Source organism: Lepidothrix coronata, unplaced genomic scaffold (assembly GCF_001604755.1).
Source record: "Lepidothrix coronata isolate B3197 unplaced genomic scaffold, Lepidothrix_coronata-1.0 Scaffold16, whole genome shotgun sequence".
In the NCBI taxonomy this organism is placed as follows: Eukaryota; Metazoa; Chordata; class Aves; order Passeriformes; family Pipridae; genus Lepidothrix; species Lepidothrix coronata.
In genome coordinates, this window is record NW_016690196.1 from 5,883,566 (window position 1) to 5,900,835 (window position 17,270).

Below are 17,270 nucleotides of genomic sequence, written 5' to 3' on the forward strand. Positions count from 1 at the left end.
CCTCTGTTTGTCTGCCAGCCCATGTGGCTGGTGGTTATGCCTCAATGCTGCTGGGAGTTGGTGGAAAAGCAGATTGAAACTATGCTGGCCCGGTCCTTCCTGGAGGTTCACATTCTCCCTCTCCCTTTTTCCCCCCATACTTTACAGTTTGCCCCACAGAGCAGTTATGCTGTTGTGAAGCTGTTTTTCCCTGTGCTAGTTGAGACCCGACTCTAGCATTATAGTAAGGAAAGGGGCCAGACAGCTTGTTGGGACAGGGCCAGCACTTGGGCACCTCTTCAGTTTGTTTTGGCAAAGCTTGAGTTTGCGTGGTCCTGGTTGCCTGCCTGTTCCATTCACCTTCGATCTGACTTTCCCTGTGTGTGTACAACTGCTCCACACCCTGCACTCCTGTCCCACCTCCCAGGGCTTGGTGCCATTGACAAGGGAAAAGTAGCACAGCAGAAGTGCATCACGGAAAGGAGGGCTTCACTGCAATCTCTTTCATGTCAGTGGCAGAGTGGTGGCCACAGAGCTACATTCTTGCAGCTGGCTCCCAGATTAACCCAGTTCTCTTCTTGTATTGGTGGGTACCTGTCATGGTTTGATTCCAGCTGGCAACTAAGCACCACACAACTGTTCACTCACTGCTCAACCCTCAGTGGAATGTGGAGAGAATGGGGGAAAAAGTAAAACTTGTGGGTTGAGATACAGACAGTTTAATAGGACAGAAAAGGAAGGGATAATAATGAAAGAATTAGAGTGTTCAAAACAAGGGATGCACGATGCAATTGCTCACCACCTGCTGACCAATGCCCAGCCAGTTCCCAAGCAGTGGCCCTTGCCAGCTTTTCCTCTTGTTTATATACTGAGCATATGCTCAGTATGCTGACACCATATGCTATGGAATATCCCTTTGGACAGTGGGGGTCAGCTGTCCTGGCTGTGTCCCCTCCCACCTTCTTGTGCCTTGCAGCCTACTCACTGGTGAGGTGGTGTGAGAAGCTGAGAAATCCTTTCCTTACGGTAAACACTGCTTAGCAACATCTAAAACATCAGTGTGTTATCAACATTGTTCTTATCCCAAATCCAAAGCACAGCACTGTTCTAGCTACTAGGAAGAAAAATAACTCTATCCTTCACAAAACCAGTACAGTACCCAAAACCAGTACATATACCCAAAGCAAGGGCTTTGAACAGAGAAGAAGGTTGTTTCTGAACTTGTATTGTGTCCCTGGTGGCCTGGATAAGATTTTACAGAAGCCTATTAGCAGCAAGGTAGGGTTTGATATGCTTGATTGAAGTCAGAGAGTAGCTTGCCTTCCTCTAGTAGAGGTGTGGGTTATCACAGCTGTAGGCATGAGGACGTAATGTTTTGGCTTAAACAAGAGTGTAATAATTGCCAGCTCACTTGTGAGTGGGAAGCACTGACTTAAAAGGATGAGTGAGGTAACTCTTAGCATTACCAAACTTCTGTACTGAAGGCTTCACAGTTAGCATCCCTCTGCAGTGGTGGGGAAGATTAGCTGGGAGGGGGTCCCATTCTATAGGAGATTTGATTAGTCCTTCCTGGAACCAAGTTTCCTTGAAGCTATTGCTTCACGCATTTTGAGTCAGTGTGGTCCCAGTTGCCTGAGTGCCTTGAACGTGTCCTTGCCAGGTGCCTTTCCAGCTCTTGCTGGGCTATGTGGCCAACTATTCTAAGTTCATTTTCTTTACTTTCAAAAGATCCGATGTGGATTTGGGCAGGTTCCTGGAGTGAGATGGCCATCTAGTTGTCCTCAGTTATAAATATTCCCTATTCCTTACATATTTCAAAGGTTTTTTCATGGTGGATGCTAAGTTATTTGTTTCTCTTCTTCAGGGCATCTGAGTGAGTGTCCCTGCTTCATGCGGCTTCAAATTTGAGCCCAGGCTGGTAAGTGCTCATGTCCTTAAGAACTAGAGAAATGATTGTGATTTCAGCTTGGGATATTCCCATGCACATCTGCTGTCCCTAGCCTGTAGGGAATTGACAGATGGGTTCCCTAGTTCACCTCTTTGATAGTGGGGTGTTTACAAACCTGCTTCTAGTCAGGTTTTCAGCATTTCTCTTTGAAAGAAATGTCTTCCCAGCAAATGAGACTATCTGTTTTGCTTGGGGATGCAGTGAAATGTGATTCAGTATGCTGGACGTGATTTTTCTAAAGTATTAGAGACTTAATACTAAACTAATACTAAACCACGACAGGTACCCACCAGTACAAGAAGAGAATTGGGTTACTCTGGGAGCCAGCTGCAAGAGTGTAGCTCTGTGGCCACCACTCTGCCACTGACATGAAAGAGACTGCAGTAAAGCCCTTCTTTCTGTGGTGCACTTCTGCTGTGCTACTTTTCCCTTGTCAATGGCACCAAAACTGAGCCTGTTCAGGAGAAGGGACCTTGAGGGAATAACTGCAGCAAGGGGAAGTTTTCCAGCATTTTTATGGGGGAGATTTACTGGTTAGTCCTAGGAAGTTGTTTGTGTTTGTGGAAAGGTGTGAGAAACTTTTGTGAGCTTGTATTTATGGCAGGGTGAAGGACAGTTTGCACATGTCCCTGTGAAGTGTAAAGCCTGTTATGGCTTGGAGCCAATCTGTGCTTGATGCAGCCACCTCACACTTGCCAGTCCTCTCAGGGGACTCAGTCTAAGTGTCAACAAGATGCAGCTAGGTGAGAGTGGTTAAGAATTGGAGAGAATTCTTGGGGCTCCATTTAGACTCTTAACATGTAAAACCCCACTATCCAAAACACAAGTGAAGTCTGATAGGTCACTGGCCCAGTGGTATCCATTGACTCCAGGTATGTGACTGGGAGTTGCATGGCCCTGCTTATAGAAGAGGGGAGAGAGTGTGATCTGAGTTGATGCGGGTCCTGCACTTTGAAGTGTTGCAGGTCAGGTGCTGAGGATTGCAGAGATGCTAGGCTTGATCAGTGTTAGGATCCTGCAGGGGAAAGGGGAATGAGAATTGGGCATTTACTCCAAATATCGGGCAACTATGAATGATGGCATACGTTGTCATCAAGGAAAGGCTCTGCAGCATCTACTTGGCATCTCTGAGACTTCTTGTGTACAATAGCGTGGTTGAAATTCTGACTGCTTGTAGGGAAGTCTTCCTGCCCACTACTGCAGACCCAAAAAACTGGAAAGAAAGGTGTTTCTTCCATGTGTACAAGATAGCTGCTTTTCATCTACCCTATTTTTTGCTCTTGTACTGCTCCTGTGGCGGAAGAATCCTGCCCAGTATGGCTGGGGTAAAGGGATTAATCTTCCCACTAGTGGTACTGCTGCACATCTATATACTATGCACTTATGCACTCTAAGGGTGGTGAGGCACTGGAACAGGTTGCCTAGAGAGGTTGTGGACTCCCCATCCCTGGAGGTATTCAAGGCCAGGCTGGATGTGGCTCTGAGTAACTTGGTCTAGTGGCAGGTTCCCTGCCCATGGCAAGGGGTTGGAAGAAGATGATCTTTGAGGTCCCTTCCAACCCAGGCCATTCTATGGTTCTGTGTTGCAAAATCTGGCCCTAGGAACTAACATCAATGACATTGTTCCCTAATTTGATGCCACCTCTGACTTGGGGGTTGTCTTTGTCTTTTCTGACAGAGTGAGCAGTTCTGTGGTACCTCTTTCTGACAAGTCTCCTGTGGTCTGCTGCACTGGGACTCCAGTGTAAACCAAAAAGTTCTGGGTTTGGGCTCTTTAATGGCTGAAGTCTCCTCCCACATAGTCCCTGCTGACAGTGACAGGACATGATCAATAACTCCTGCTCCAGCTGTCACTGCTGCCTGTGAGGCTTGCAGTTTCCATATTGAAAAAGGCCTTTCCTAAAGAGCCTAATCAATATGCTGCTGTGAGGTCTGTTCTCATTTGCTATATATAATCCGGACACACACAAACTACGTGAGTGAGCGTGTGTAGAGGGGGGGAGAGGATGTGCCAGTCCTCTGCTCTCACTGGCTGGGAGAAGGACACAGCTACCTCTTACTTTGCTCCCTCTCCTGCAGCTGCTGCTCAAGGCTTGTGGCTACATCCTTTCACTGCTCTATTAGCACTCTGCATGGGGACGTGCTCTGGGACTCCAGGGGAGCTGAATTCCTGCTGGGTCACTCATAGGTCTCGATGGAGCACCCGTGACACTCTCTTCTGTGCACTTTCTGCTGTTGGTAGGTAACCCGCTTTCAGAGCCACGCAGGTGGGAGGATGTCGAGCACAGCTCCGTCAAAGAAGCCTTACCGCAAGGCGCCCCCGCAGCATCGCGAAATCCGCCATGAGGTACCCATCATTCGTGACGACCAGGACGGAGTGATCTTGGCTGAGCAGAGTCAGGTAACAACTTGCCGGGTGACAAAGGGCTTAACACCATTGCACCAGCAAACAGGGTTTAGTTACACCGAGGCAGGCCAGCTCGAGCAGGCAGAGGGGTTTGAGGTTTGCAACCTGAACTTCTCCTCATCGTGGTCCCTGGAGTCCAGCAGTGAGAAGGAAGTGGCAGGGTGCAGAGCAGAGTTGAACATCAAGAGCCAGACTGTCTCGCCAGCACTTCCACGTAGTGGGAAGATGGGGCAGCGAAGTGGGAAGCGGTGCCCGAACCGCAGTCGTGGGCACCGCAGCAAATTTGTGAGCCGTAGCATGGAGACAGTGCTGGTGTCTGGAGACGAAAGACACCGTCCCACTTGCTCTTTCAAGAGCAGAAGCCTGGAACGCTCACTTATATTTAAAGAGCCTCCTGAAGTCCTGACTCCGAGGAAGTTTCGTGTCTCATCTACACACCTGCCTCTCAAAGGGATCCTGAAGCAGACCAATATGACAGGCTCATGTCCTGAGAGCTTATGCAAGTCCTGCTCAGTAGAGACACTTTGCCGTGGCCGTGGCTCACGCAAGTACAGTGATCCTCAGCTCTGCCTCAGCCCTAGGGAGAAGCGCTCCCTGGAGCACAGCAGCAGCAGTGCCGCTGACTCTGTCAAGCGCAGGGAGAAGATCACAGAGGAAAAACTGCAGTTCTCCAAATTCCTGGATGAGATTACCAAGCGGGTGCTGAGTCCCAACCGCTTGCGCTCACTGGGAGAGACTAGGGGAGCAGCACAAGACCAGAACTCTCCCCTTTTCCCCAGAAGCTCCGTGCCAGAAGGCCAAGGGGAAGGTCACCTGCAAGGGGTCAAAACCAAGCATGCAACTGAAAGATCCCCCTGCCCAAGCAGAAGAAAAACAGAAAAGAAATGTGAGGGACTGGGAATGGCTTCGGGCCTGAGAAAGTGTGCTGAGGAAGCTGGGAGAGTTTCCAGACTAAGAAAGAAACCTGTCCTTGGGAGGAAGGACAGTAAGGGAAAACTTTCCTTGGAGAGAAGGGTAGTAGATCTGTGTCAGTATGAGCTGCAGCAGCTGGCAGACCTGGGGCTGGCAGGGACATCCTCTGGGCAGCAGCATTCACTGTCTTCATGGAAAATCAGTGCAGAGGGCAGAAGGGATGAAAGCAGTCCCTGTTCATGGCTATTACAGCCACACCATCAGTGTGCTAAGCTTGGGCAGAAGCGTGCAGTGGAGCCGAACTACCCAGAGAAAGGATCCTGCTCCACTCCAACACACTGGAGTCGGGAGGAGGGGCCTACCCCATCTAGATCCTCCCCTTCATTCAACCTGGCACTAAACAAGGTAGGTGCCAGGGTCACCGGCTTGCAGACAGGGGTCTCACTGAGGCCAAAGCCCCCACCTGGATTTCATCTAGTCTGTAATGCCACTGGGGAAAGTGAGAGCAGGCCCTCAGACCTCATGTGGGTGCTTAATGACCAGAAGCTGCTCTCTAGTGGGGGTGCCACTCATGGCTCTGCTACTGGTTGGGTATATCTTCCTGGGTGTAACCAGCTTCCCTTTAGCCCCAGGAGTTAACGAAAGTAGAAACTGGCGCTGTTCTCACCACTGCAGACTTCCCAGGTGTTTGCTGGTTGAAGGCCCTTTAGGCTCTGGGGCAGTAGGCGTGTGCAGGAGGCAGGCAGCTCTGTTGTCAGGAGGGGCTGGGATGCTCCTGGTGCTTTGTGTGTGCCCTATACCTGGTATCTTGGGGTACTGGATGATGGCTATTCCAGGTCATGGATTAGAGAGTGCAAAGTAAGAGAAAATAGCTGAGCCACGTGCTCTTGTCACTGCTCTGTGTCTCCTTTTTCTGCAGGATCCCGCTCCAGCCATCTCTGGGGATCTTGCCCATAACGTTAATTTCTTTTACAGGCTTTTCTGACCTTTGGTGTTTCTTCTGCTGTCCTAGAATAGTTACAGTGGCTGGTTTCAGGTCTGCAGAAAGAAACCTTTTTCACAGCACAATCTGGGTGGTGTAAATGGTAGCCACATTTTTCAGCTTCCAAATGATTCTCTCGTGCTTTTTGTGGGTCTTCAAGGGCCCCACAAGTGATTGCTGTGGTGAAAATTTAATCCTGTGTATGCTGGCCTGTGAGATTCCTGCTACCCACTAACTGTGGATGTGGAGGAAGCTGAAACACCAGCTAAGGTGATGATTTTACAAGAGATGCTGAGATTACACCCTGGGAGGGTAAACTTACCTAACTTGTACGGTGGTTTCTAGTCTGGCCCTTCTTCCCTGAACCAGAACACACAGTCTGTTTTGGTATCATACGTCTGAGCGATGTGTGTACAGATCCTTGTAGCCTAGTATGACCTGTCAGAGCAGGTGAGGAGGAGTCTCAGATAGGGTCTAGCAACCAAGACTGCCTTTTAGGATAGCATGAGAGACCAACTCCTCATCTGAAATAATCTCACAGCTGTTTTCTTTCCTGTGCAGGAACCCTTGACGGATGCAGAAAGGATGAAGTAAGTGTCCCAGTCCCTCTTTATGCCTGTCATACTGCAACTGTGTGGGTGCTGATTCCTCATATCCTGCCTGTGCCACCTGCACAGCGAAGCTGACTGGATCTGTGGGCTCCTTTCAGATCTTCAGCCGTCTTGGGGCTCTGTGGGCAGAGCTTTGGTCTGTGCCTTGCCAAGCTCTGCCTTGCACGCCCGTCTCCCTGGAGGATGAGGAGGGAACATAGACCTCAGTGCAGGTGCAGGCAGAGGAGTTGGTGGGTGTGAAAGAAAGGTAGATGAAGTCTTTAATACAGGTGGAGATAGGAGTGCATTTTTTAATCCTTGTTGTTGTCCCGGTGTAAGCCACCAGAAGCAGTATGCAGAAGCCTGCTGCTGACTGAGGGTGAGAACTGAGCCCTTTGCTGGTGGTGCTGTGGGACATAGACAGCTGCTAGCACTGAGCTCCAGGCCATAGTGAAGAGAAAGCTTGCACTGCCAGAGAGAAGCTGTGCTTCTGGGTTTCTCCAAGCAGCTGAGCACAAAGGAATGAAAAACAACAGGAAATACTTCTGACTAGCAGACATGTCCTGGGCTGGGGAGGAATGGAGCAGTTTGTGTTGCAGTGGGGTTGACCAGCTGTGGTCACATCTGTAAATGCACCCCACCACCTCTGCTTCCAGGTTTAAGGCTATATGGAGTCCTCTTTCCACCATGTATTAAAGGTGTGACGGATTTTGGTTCAGGAGTGGAGAAGATGATTTTGCTCTTCTTGCTTTTAACTCTTCTAACCTGGACTGGGATAAATTATTGAGTGGTTTTCATTCATCAGTGTGGGACACTGGAGCTGCACAGCTCATCTGTCTAGTGGGCTTTATCCAAGCACAGTAACCTGAGAGGGAGCTGGGAGCCATGGCTGACCAGCTGGCATGTGCTTCTTTGCCCCTGCTGCAAGAGAGTTTGAGTGTCTCTTGACAGAGATGCACCTCTTGCTTCATGTGCTGGAGACTCCTGACAGTTCAGTTCCTGACTTCTCAGAGCCCCTGTGCGGGGCATTGGGCCCTAGTGCAGAGCAGTGGGGTGGGGTTGCTGGTGTGGAGTACCCCTTGTGCAACTCAGTGATACCTTGTTCCTATTCCTGCCCCAGGCTACTGCAGCACGAGAATGAGGAGCTTCGTCGACGGCTGACGTATGTGACGAACAAAATGGAGGCCATGGAGAGGGAACTGGAGTCAGGTCAGGACTACCTGGAAATGGAACTGGGCCAGAACCGTGAGGAACTGGAGAAATTCAAGGACAAATTCCGTAGGTATGAAAAGGAGAACAAAAAACGGGTAGAGATAGAGATCCTTCCACTGAGGACTCCCTCAGTGAGTGGTAGCAGGCTGTGCTCTGTGGTATAAATCAAAAGCATGCTGCATCCTCCAAGATGTGCACCTCCAGGCTGTAAGGAGGGAGCTAAAGGCTCGACAGCCGTTATTTTCTCCAGGATGCAGTGTAGGAATGCTGCCAGCATGAGAGGCTGACAACAGGGAATTCTTCATCTATTCCATGTAAGGCAGGATCCAGCTCGGATGGCTACCCCACATGTGCAAAAGAAGCCACCGATGGCTGCAAGAAAGTACATCACTGCTTTACCTGAAAAGTACCTCAGTTAAAAATCAGTACCAATCACTGGTCATGTGCTTAGGTATGACATAGTTCAGAGGAGTCCTCCAAAGTAATTTACATCCTCTCCTGCAAGATCCTTTCACCCAGCCAGCTTCATCTTGCCTCCAGTAACTTGGGGTCTGAAAGCCCTTGTGTGCTAGAGGTAAGGCATAGCTAGTATGCCTGGTTGTCTTAGCAACAACCTTTATGGAGTTTTGGAGCTGATGGTTTGTTTGGCAGCTATGAAGGTGACTTGACCAGGTGTCTGTGATCCATTCCCACACTTACAATCTTGTTTCTGTAGGTTGCAGAACAGCTACACTGCTTCCCAGAGAACCAATCAAGATCTGGAGGAGAAGCTGCATGCCCTGGTAAGTACCCTGTTAAGTCACTATGGCAATCAGGTGGAAGAGACCTGTTAGTTGGAAGCAGATGGGGGAAAGGGGCCCTGTCTTTACCCAGCAGATGTGGCAATGGGTGAGGGATGAGATTCGGGCTGTGACCATCTACTCCCCATTCTAGCTGGTGTCATGAACTGTTTTCTTGATTTACTGAGCCCCTACTTGGTTGTGCACGTGAGCTTTGGTTCCTCACAACATAACTGCATGGTATTCCGTCATGTTGCTTCAGTCCGTCTCAAAATGCCAGGGATGTGTCAGCCAGTCTTGGGGTGGTCATCCTGGGAGGATGGGAGCAGTCAGAGCAGAGCCAATGTGCGTGTATGTCTGTTGTGTGCATTCATAACACTCATGGCTGTTTCTTTTCTCTCCCTCCCCCTCTCTCTCTCTCTTTCTCCTCCCCACGCTGCCGCTGGCACACGCTGGGCGCACTCGCCTCTCAGGCCTCTCTCAGCCAAAGCTGGATTTTTGCAGTTGCGTCTTTTCGTTTGTGTGTTTTTTCTTTTTCCTCTTTACGTGTCTCAGCCTGTTGGTTTCATTGTCAGTCCCACATATACCATCCCAGATGAAGGGGCCCCAGCCCTCGTCCAGCCAAGGGCTCACCTGGTATCCAGCAGCTGCCCACAGATGCAGCAGGTCCTAGCTTGCAGTGCTCCATCTTAAGAGTGTTTGACTCTGAGCCAGCTGGAGCATGGCGTTGTTGGGAAGTGGTGCCCATATGCTGCGGCACTGCACAAGATGTGGATGGCTGTGAGCCTCGTTTGCTCCCTTTCCTTCCCCTTCTGGGCTGTGAGCAGGCAAGTCAAATAGCTGAGATGGTGATTGCCTCTGTGTAGCCCAGGGTGAGATTTCTTTGGTTCTAGCACGTGAATTTCTAGGGTTAATATTCATTACTCAATTATTTATTGTGCTGGTGCCTGAAGAGACTGCAAATTCAGGAAGTATTTCCTCTCGTACCCCTTTGTGTGTCATTGTGCTGTACCCCTGACACATAGCTGGGCCCTGGTGGCCACAGCCTCACAACACCTTTGGGCAGTTTGGAAGAACTTCTTGAGACAGTGATGGCTTGGAGCTGTTGCCCCTCTTTGCTGTTACATCTGGGTCTCTATCTGCTCTGTACCTGAACTGTTAGGAAGTCTAAAGAGGCAAGATTGCCTGCTTTAGGGATGGCATTAGTTGAACTCCAGATGATGCTACACAGGTCCTTTTAGTTGCTCTTTACTAGAGCAAGGCTTAAACTCTTTCAAGATGGTGCCTTCCTCCTGCAAAAAAAGCCTTTTTGTCCATTCAGCATTGATGGCTGGATCTTTTTGGGCAGTATTCTTGTTCTGCTGCCTCAAGGAAGATGGCTGGGTATTGCAAGCTCAGAGGTCTTTGCTACGAGTGGCAGGTTGGGATTGATTGCTCAAAACCACTAGCTTTCTACCAGGCACCATGGGAACAAGGACAGAGGGGAAACATGCTAATGCTGCAAGAAGAGATACTGCATTAAGGAGGTTCAAACTCAACCTTGTTGTCTCTGTAGCTAGCAGAATGGCTGGTTCCATTTGGCCTTTGGAATCCCTTCCCTTTGAAGAGGGTTTTCTCCCTTATCTGTCTGTCTGGAAGTTTTTTGTGTTCCAGCTGCACATGTCATTGTGCTATGCTTGGACTGAGGTGGGTGGTGAAGCCAGGTTCTTCTGTGCTAGGGAGTTTTACACCTGGTGTTCTTGCATCCCAGATTAAAAAGGCAGAAATGGACCGCAAGACGCTGGACTGGGAGATTGTAGAGCTCACTAATAAATTGCTTGATGCCAAAACCACCATCAATAAGCTGGAGGAACTCAATGTAAGTGTCAGTCTGCAAATGGCTGTGGAAGTGTGTGAGGCGGGGGCTTTTCCTTTGTTCAAAGTCATCAGTGGAAAGGAGCACGTGAATTACTCCAGTGTGTATGAAAGCGTGGGAGCTGTACACAACAGTAGGGAGACAAACAGAAAAGGGTCTGAGGGGTTGAGCAGGAAAGAACTCATCTTCAGGTTTGATGTATTTGCTCTTTTGAGCTTAGAGTTTGACCTGAGTCCAGCTTGAACCAATGGAGCTGAGAGGGAGATGGTGCCTTTTCTACACCATTAATAATAAAGAAGTTTCTGGATCCAGTGCTTGATTCTTTTAATTGCTCTCAACTCCCTCCAGTCTGTCTGCATCATCAGGCATGGCTGAGAGCTGTGGGATGGAATAGCAAATCTAGTGGGACTTTTCGAGATTATTAAAATCCCCAGAGGGAGAGGGGGTTGATAGCTGATACTCTGACAGAGTATATGGTGGGAGCAAGGACTGGAGCTGAAAAAGACACCTTGGCTGAGTTGTAAGAAAATACACAGGGGTGTGGGGAGGGGGAAATGACAGGTGCCCTCAGGAGCGATTCATCAGATGCCTCCTCTGGCTTCTGTTCAAGCAGCATCCGGTCAGGTGGGACTTTTTTGGATAAGAGATCAGGCCAGTCTAACACTGTTGCACACCTGTGCCCTCTCTTGCAGGAACGCTATCGACAGGACTGTAACCTTGCAGTACAGCTGCTCAAGTGTAACAAGTCTCACTTCAGGAACCACAAGTTTGCCGATGTGAGTAGCAATCCTGCTGAGGTGGGGAAGAAGGGCTGCATTTTACTTTCTCCAGCTTTCTCCACAGGGCTGCTGGCTTCTCATCGTTCAGCCTCAGAGGTGGGGGGAGGCTTCTGTTCCCACTCCCACTGAGAAGGCAGCACAGACCTTCTGCCAGCTCCTCTTTCATGACAGCTCCATTTCACAGTTCAGCCAGGAGCTGTTATAAAAAGCACAATAACCTTGAATTTGATATCCTGCTGGGTGTGTGCTGGGAGCTGGCAGGAGGACAGATCTCTCTCTTACCCTGCTCCATCCTTTTCCTTTCCTCACCTGGCCACATGGAAGGGCCTCATAAGGAGTCAAGCAGCAGTAGTCTGGCCTGGCTTCACTTATTTCCCTGAGGAGAAATGTGTGAGGCAGCATTCAGGGTGTCTTCTAGGCCTTCTGAATAGAAGTTCATGCCAACTTATACTCCCCCTTGTGGGGGGGAATGGTATCGGAGAGGGGAGTTCAGCTCATCCTGCCCTCAGGATGAGCAAAGATGCGGTTAGGTCTTCCACGTTAGTAGCATCACTTCTTTGGCTGAAAGTATCATTCAAGCCCTTACCCCCGCTCTCTCCTTGCCCCACCTCTAGTCTCTGTCCCTTCTTGTTTTCCTCTCAGCAAAACCACATGCATGTCTTTTTTAACTTAGCAGGTGACCAATATGTCACCCTCCCCCATTGTGTCTCAGATTAGCACTCTTGAGGTCAGTGTATCAGTTACTGCTGGGGTAACCTTGACCTCTTTCCCAGCTGTCTCTCCTCTCTGGAGCTTTGAATTCTGCGCCCTAGAGTGCTGTGTCCCATGTGACTGCCACTGGAGGGGGTTTGGTGCTGAGCAGCTGTGCAGACAGCCTGCCTCACAGCCAGCTGTTGTCATGCAGTGTGCCCTGTGTCCCAGGCTTTGGATGCAGTTTCCTTCTGGCTGTGACGGGACAGACCTTGCTATGCCACTGAGTGGCTTGGGTACCTCTGCTCTCCAGTTGATGCTGTGCATGCATGTGGTGACCAAGGTGAGGGCAGCTTGGCAGGGTGATGGGGAAAGCAGCAGTGCCCGTTTTCAGGACAAGGGGTGGTGCTTACACCCTGGCAAGCCCCCAGTCTTGCAACTTCGGTAATAACCCCACATTTGCCTCTCTGAAATGGAGAGAGCAAGGAAGTGGGGTGACATGGTGGAGTTGGTTGGAACAAGGGAAGGCATCGATCCTGGTCTGCGGGCAGGCTGCCAGGGCAGCATGGCTGCAATTATGCATTCAGGGAGCACTGTGGATCCCAGCACTGGGGGCTGTAGAGTCACTGCAGTGCAACCACCGGCTGATTTTCCACAGATCAATAGACTCCTTCCTACCACGCACTGGCTGGGCCTTGTTCTCTGCTCACAGGCATGTGGGACTGAGCCCATGTGCCATCTTTTCTTGTTCTATTTGCCAAATGGGGACTGTGAACCATGGCCTAGAAGCATGACTGGTGTGACAGCTAGAGAGCCTTGGCAGTCCCTCATGGGGCAGATTTGCTTTGAAAAGAGATAGCTTTCTCAAGGCAAGGTAGGTAAATGTTAGGGTCAAGATAAGGAGTACAAAGTACACATGAAGGTTGATTGGAAAAGGGAGATTATTTGGAACTAAATGGCTTGCATGGGAGCCCCCTTCTAATGTCTTTTTCCTTTTCCCTAGCTTCCCTATGAGCTGCAGGACATGGTCAATAAGCATTTGCACAGCACTCAGGAGTCTGCAGGCACTGGTCAAGAGGCAGCCCATACCTTGGCACCATCTGATGTTGTGCCCACCTCAGTCATCGCCAGAGTCTTGGAGAAACCAGAATCTCTGGTTCTGAATTCAGCCAAGTCTAGCAGTGGCAGCTGTCCCATGGCGGAGGATGTCTTTGTGCATGTGGACATGAGCGGAGCCCCTCCTGATGCCTCCAACAGCTCAGGGCAGACGGGAAAGGAGGGAGGAGATGCGGGGAAACAGCAGAATGGTGGCTGCAAGCCACAGAGTAGCATGGAAAGTGTGCCTGAGGATGTGCCTGCCTTTGAGAAGTTAAGCCCATACCCTACTCCCTCACCTCCCCATCCTATGTACCCAGGGCGCAAAGTGATTGAGTTCTCTGAGGACAAGGTAAGGATCCCAAAGAACAGTCCCCTGCCCAACTGCACGTATGCTACGCGCCAGGCCATCTCCCTCAGCCTGGTACAGAGTGAAGATGAGAGCTGCGACAGGCACCGGACACTCCCCAGCAGCCCTGCTTCAGAGGGGCACCGTTCAGCCTCCAGCTGTTCCTGTCAGCAGTCCCCCAAAGCAGCCAGAGCTCACGGATCTTCCCAGAGCAGCCCATTCAGCAGCCCTCCCCAAATCCCGAGCGCCTTTGCCAGCTCTGCCAGCTCTGAGGAGGACCTGCTGGCCAACTGGCAGCGTATGTTTGTGGATAAGGCACCTCCCACCTCAGAGCGAGTGCTGATGAACCGCACTGCTTTCAGCCGTGACACAGCCCCTGAGCTCCAGAAAAGGTTCAGCCGCTCTATGCAGGAGCTGGGTAGGGCAGCCTCGGCTTACTCAGATGGTGAGGAGTCCGCGCAGAGCTGCAGCTGGACCGTGAGCCGGGACTCGAGTGTGGACACAGACAGCACTGAGTCCAGAGCCCGCAGGAGCCATTTCTCCTCAGACTATGGTACAGATTTCTCCCAGGATGAAGCCCAGAAGCTGTTGCATGAAAGCGGTGGAGGCAGTGCTGAGCCTGAAAGCCCCTCACCAGAGAAGCACAAGGACTATGTGGACCTTGGCTTGCCTGAGAGCCCAGCTGAGGAAAGAGAAATACTGCTCCAGGGAAACAAGGAGAGCAACCAAAGAGGTGCCCAAGAAGAAAGTGGAGAAGGCAGGGTCAAGCCTCCCTTCAGTCGGATGCACCGCAGCCCCAAGAGGATGGGGGTCCACCACTTACATCGCAAGGACAGTCTGACGCAGGCCCAGGAGCAGGGCAACCTTCTCAGCTGAGGGAGAGCAAGAAGCAGCCACACGCTGCAGAGCTGTGGGATGCCTCCATCAGTCCACCTGAGGGAGAAACCTCCCTTAGTACCCTCCTCCCAGAGGGAGTCTGCTCTGAAATATTATATTTATTCTCTTCCTTTTGCTACCTGGAAGAGCTGAGGTTTCCCTTCCCTGGCACCTCAGACCCACAGTACTAGCACATGCAGTGTGCAAAAGCACACCCACTGCCCCGACATGCTCACAGCTCTCTCCACAGCCTCACACTGGTGCCTGTACCAGAGCTAGTTCTTGGTACCCCTCCTCCTGGTGCCTGTGCCTCTTTACACCCTCACCCTCTTTCCCCCTTCCCACTCAGGTACCTGAGGCCCTGGGTGCTCTTGCGCTGGTTGCCCACAGCTGCTCTGCTCTCTTTTTTCTTGTGCCAACAGGGCAGACTGCCTGTGTGGTGGCGTCTGATTCCTCGGGAGCCCCAGGAGCCATGAGTGGGGCACAAGGACTCTCCCAGCGGATGGCTGTGTGCCATGGGGATGTGCTGGGATTGCTGGTATCTCATTTTTCTGTTGGGTTTTCTTTTTCCCCAGCTGCCCATGGAGTTGTTCTCCAGAATCTGCCTCTGTGGATTTCCAGCATTGGGCTCAGCACCTGGTCCCCACAGAGGCAACACACGGGTGCTGCCTGCTGAGGTGGTTCAGGGAGGCATTGCCTGCTGGGCCCTGGGGTTTGTGTTTGTGTGTCTCCTCCCTCACACCTCTTCCCCTGCTCTCTGTGCTGTTGTTTTGTTTGAATGGTGCTGATGCTTTGCTCTTGGGTGGGCTCCTTTCTTCTTTCCAAGCCTTTGGTTTTGGGGTGTATTGTTTTTTCGTTCTCCCCACCCCGCATAAACAGACACAGCCGTTGGCAGCCGGTCTGATGCCTGCGTTGAGGGTGTGTTGAGGAGGCTCAGCTATCAGAGCTGCGCTTCCCTCTGATCCTGGCCTCCAGCCTGTAGAAACCCCTCCAGACTCAAGAACAAGGTCTTGCCCCAGGCAAGCAAGGCATGAAGGATGGTACTGGCTTTTCTGGGCAGGGCTTGGTGCAGGGCCAGCAGGGATGCGAGGGCAGCATGCTGAGGAGCTGCTCCCTGTAGATGCACTACCTCATGGCTCGGCAGTAGCCCTCTGCCAGGGTCTCCTTGCATGCCCCCTTCTCTGGGGGGCTCCAGGCTGGCTCTGGTGCCTCTCTGGAGCCTTCCCTTCTGGGTGGGGCTCTCTGTGTGTTTTTCCTAGCGTAGTGTGATATTGCGTGACTTTTCTTCTCAGTCTTGTGTGCTCAGTGTCTGCTTGGGGGGGAGGGAAGGGGAGAGGTCTGTAGATGTAGGTATTTTTTTCAGGGCTTACAGAGCCCAGGCCTCCTGTTTTAATTTTTGTCCTGTGCTCTTGTCTTTCTGGTGTTTCTTGGCTCCCCTGGGAGTGCGAGGCAGAGAACAGCCCAGTTCCCCTGCACCACACCCCCTTCAAACCCCACCGTCTGCCCTCAGTCTGCTATCTGGTTTTTGAGTTGGGTTTGTGTTGTCCTCCCACCCTACACAATGAGGGCTCTTCACTGGGCTGGAGGAGAGCACCCCTGTCTCCATGAGGGAGCTTCTGTTCATATGCTTACATCAAGATGTACAGCTGAGAGCTGCCTGAGGGCCCTGCTCCTTTCCCCAAACCCTGTCTCTGCAAAGGGCTTGCAGCTTGCAGCTGGGGCCAACCAGGGCTTCAGCTTGAGCCTGGAGGCTCCAGGGCCAGTGAAAGGGAGCTGCAGGCCTCTCTGGCAGTTATGTAGGTTGCTTTATGTACCCTGGCTAGAGCTGCTGCCTACACACTCACCTTGTTTCCTGCCACCCTCTGGTGGGGAGGTGGGACTCGGTATTTCACTGCAGTATTTTGCTTGGTCCCTGTGCAGACAGGCTGGTGCTGAGAGCAGGAGCCTCCTCTGAGCCTGCAGAGTGTTCATCTCCCCTGTCCCAGTCGTGGTGGCAGGATCCTTATATTTGCTGTCATCAGTTGCTCCACTGCTGCATTTCTTCTGTTCTGCAGCGTTGCTGAGAGTTTGCACCTGCAGCAGCTGCCAGATCCTGCCTCATGGATGTCACCTGGGGTTGGATGCTCACTGAGCAAGCTGCTCTGGCTCTGAGGCTGCTGGTGGCCTGCAGTGGGGGAGGCATTGCCCCTCAGGGCTCAGCCCCATCTCCCCTGAATCCTGGCATGCTGGTCAGGGGACAAAAATCTCTCTTGCTGAGGCAGCTGGTGCTGATGGTGCTGGGCAGAGCCAGCCTCCCTCTGCTTTTGGTCAAGGTAGACTGAAAAGCAGAACAGTGGAGGGGTGGCAAAAGAGTGCCCAGAGCCTCGCCAGACAGTTGTGCTTTGCAGCATTAGGCTGCTGGCAGAGGTTGAGAGGAAGCGGTGGCCTCAAGGAGCAGAGCCTTCTCCCCTTGGGCACGGTGCCCTCTGCATTCCTGCCCACCTCCAGCAGTATTGGCTCTGGGGCCTTGAGCTCATCCCACTTCCAGTGTCCCAACTCCAGACTGTTAATCTGTAACTAATGTGTTTTTTTCTGAGATTTTCAAACTGATGTATATTTTAAGACCAGAAATAAACTATTTTAAAAGTAGATGGCAATGGCTGTAGTGTTCTTGATGCTGCTTAAAACCTGGACTGAGCATGTGAAGGAGCAGAGCTGCTCAGGGTACAGTATCCCAAGTTTGCTGAACTGTGTGTGCCACCTGTTAGCTCTCAGAGAGAGAGTGATCCTGTGACCTGTAAGCAGCCTCAGTGTTACTGGTAAGATTCTGCCTACCCC

At 51.3% G+C, this 17,270-nt stretch overlaps 1 protein-coding gene across 6 annotated transcripts in view; it reads left to right on the plus strand.

Annotated features, from left to right (window-relative positions):
* Window positions 1–17,081, plus strand: part of TJAP1 (tight junction associated protein 1) — a 40,018-nt gene extending 22,937 nt beyond the window's left edge. For 4 of the 6 annotated variants that reach the window (XM_017806668.1, XM_017806669.1, XM_017806667.1 and 1 more), the window contains 7 exons: window positions 4,170–4,328; window positions 6,790–6,818; window positions 7,939–8,100; window positions 8,746–8,812; window positions 10,560–10,667; window positions 11,357–11,440; window positions 13,137–17,081. In XM_017806668.1, coding sequence (XP_017662157.1) covers window positions 4,170–4,328; window positions 6,790–6,818; window positions 7,939–8,100; window positions 8,746–8,812; window positions 10,560–10,667; window positions 11,357–11,440; window positions 13,137–14,453 — 1,926 coding nt within the window. In that variant the 3' untranslated portion in view covers window positions 14,454–17,081. Of the gene's footprint in view, window positions 1–1,843; window positions 1,898–4,169; window positions 4,329–6,789; window positions 6,819–7,938; window positions 8,101–8,745; window positions 8,813–10,559; window positions 10,668–11,356; window positions 11,441–13,136 lie in introns of all 6 variants that reach the window. The other 2 variants (XM_017806671.1, XM_017806672.1) reach the window with 2 other exon arrangements.
* The last annotated feature ends 189 nt before the right edge of the window (window positions 17,082–17,270 follow it).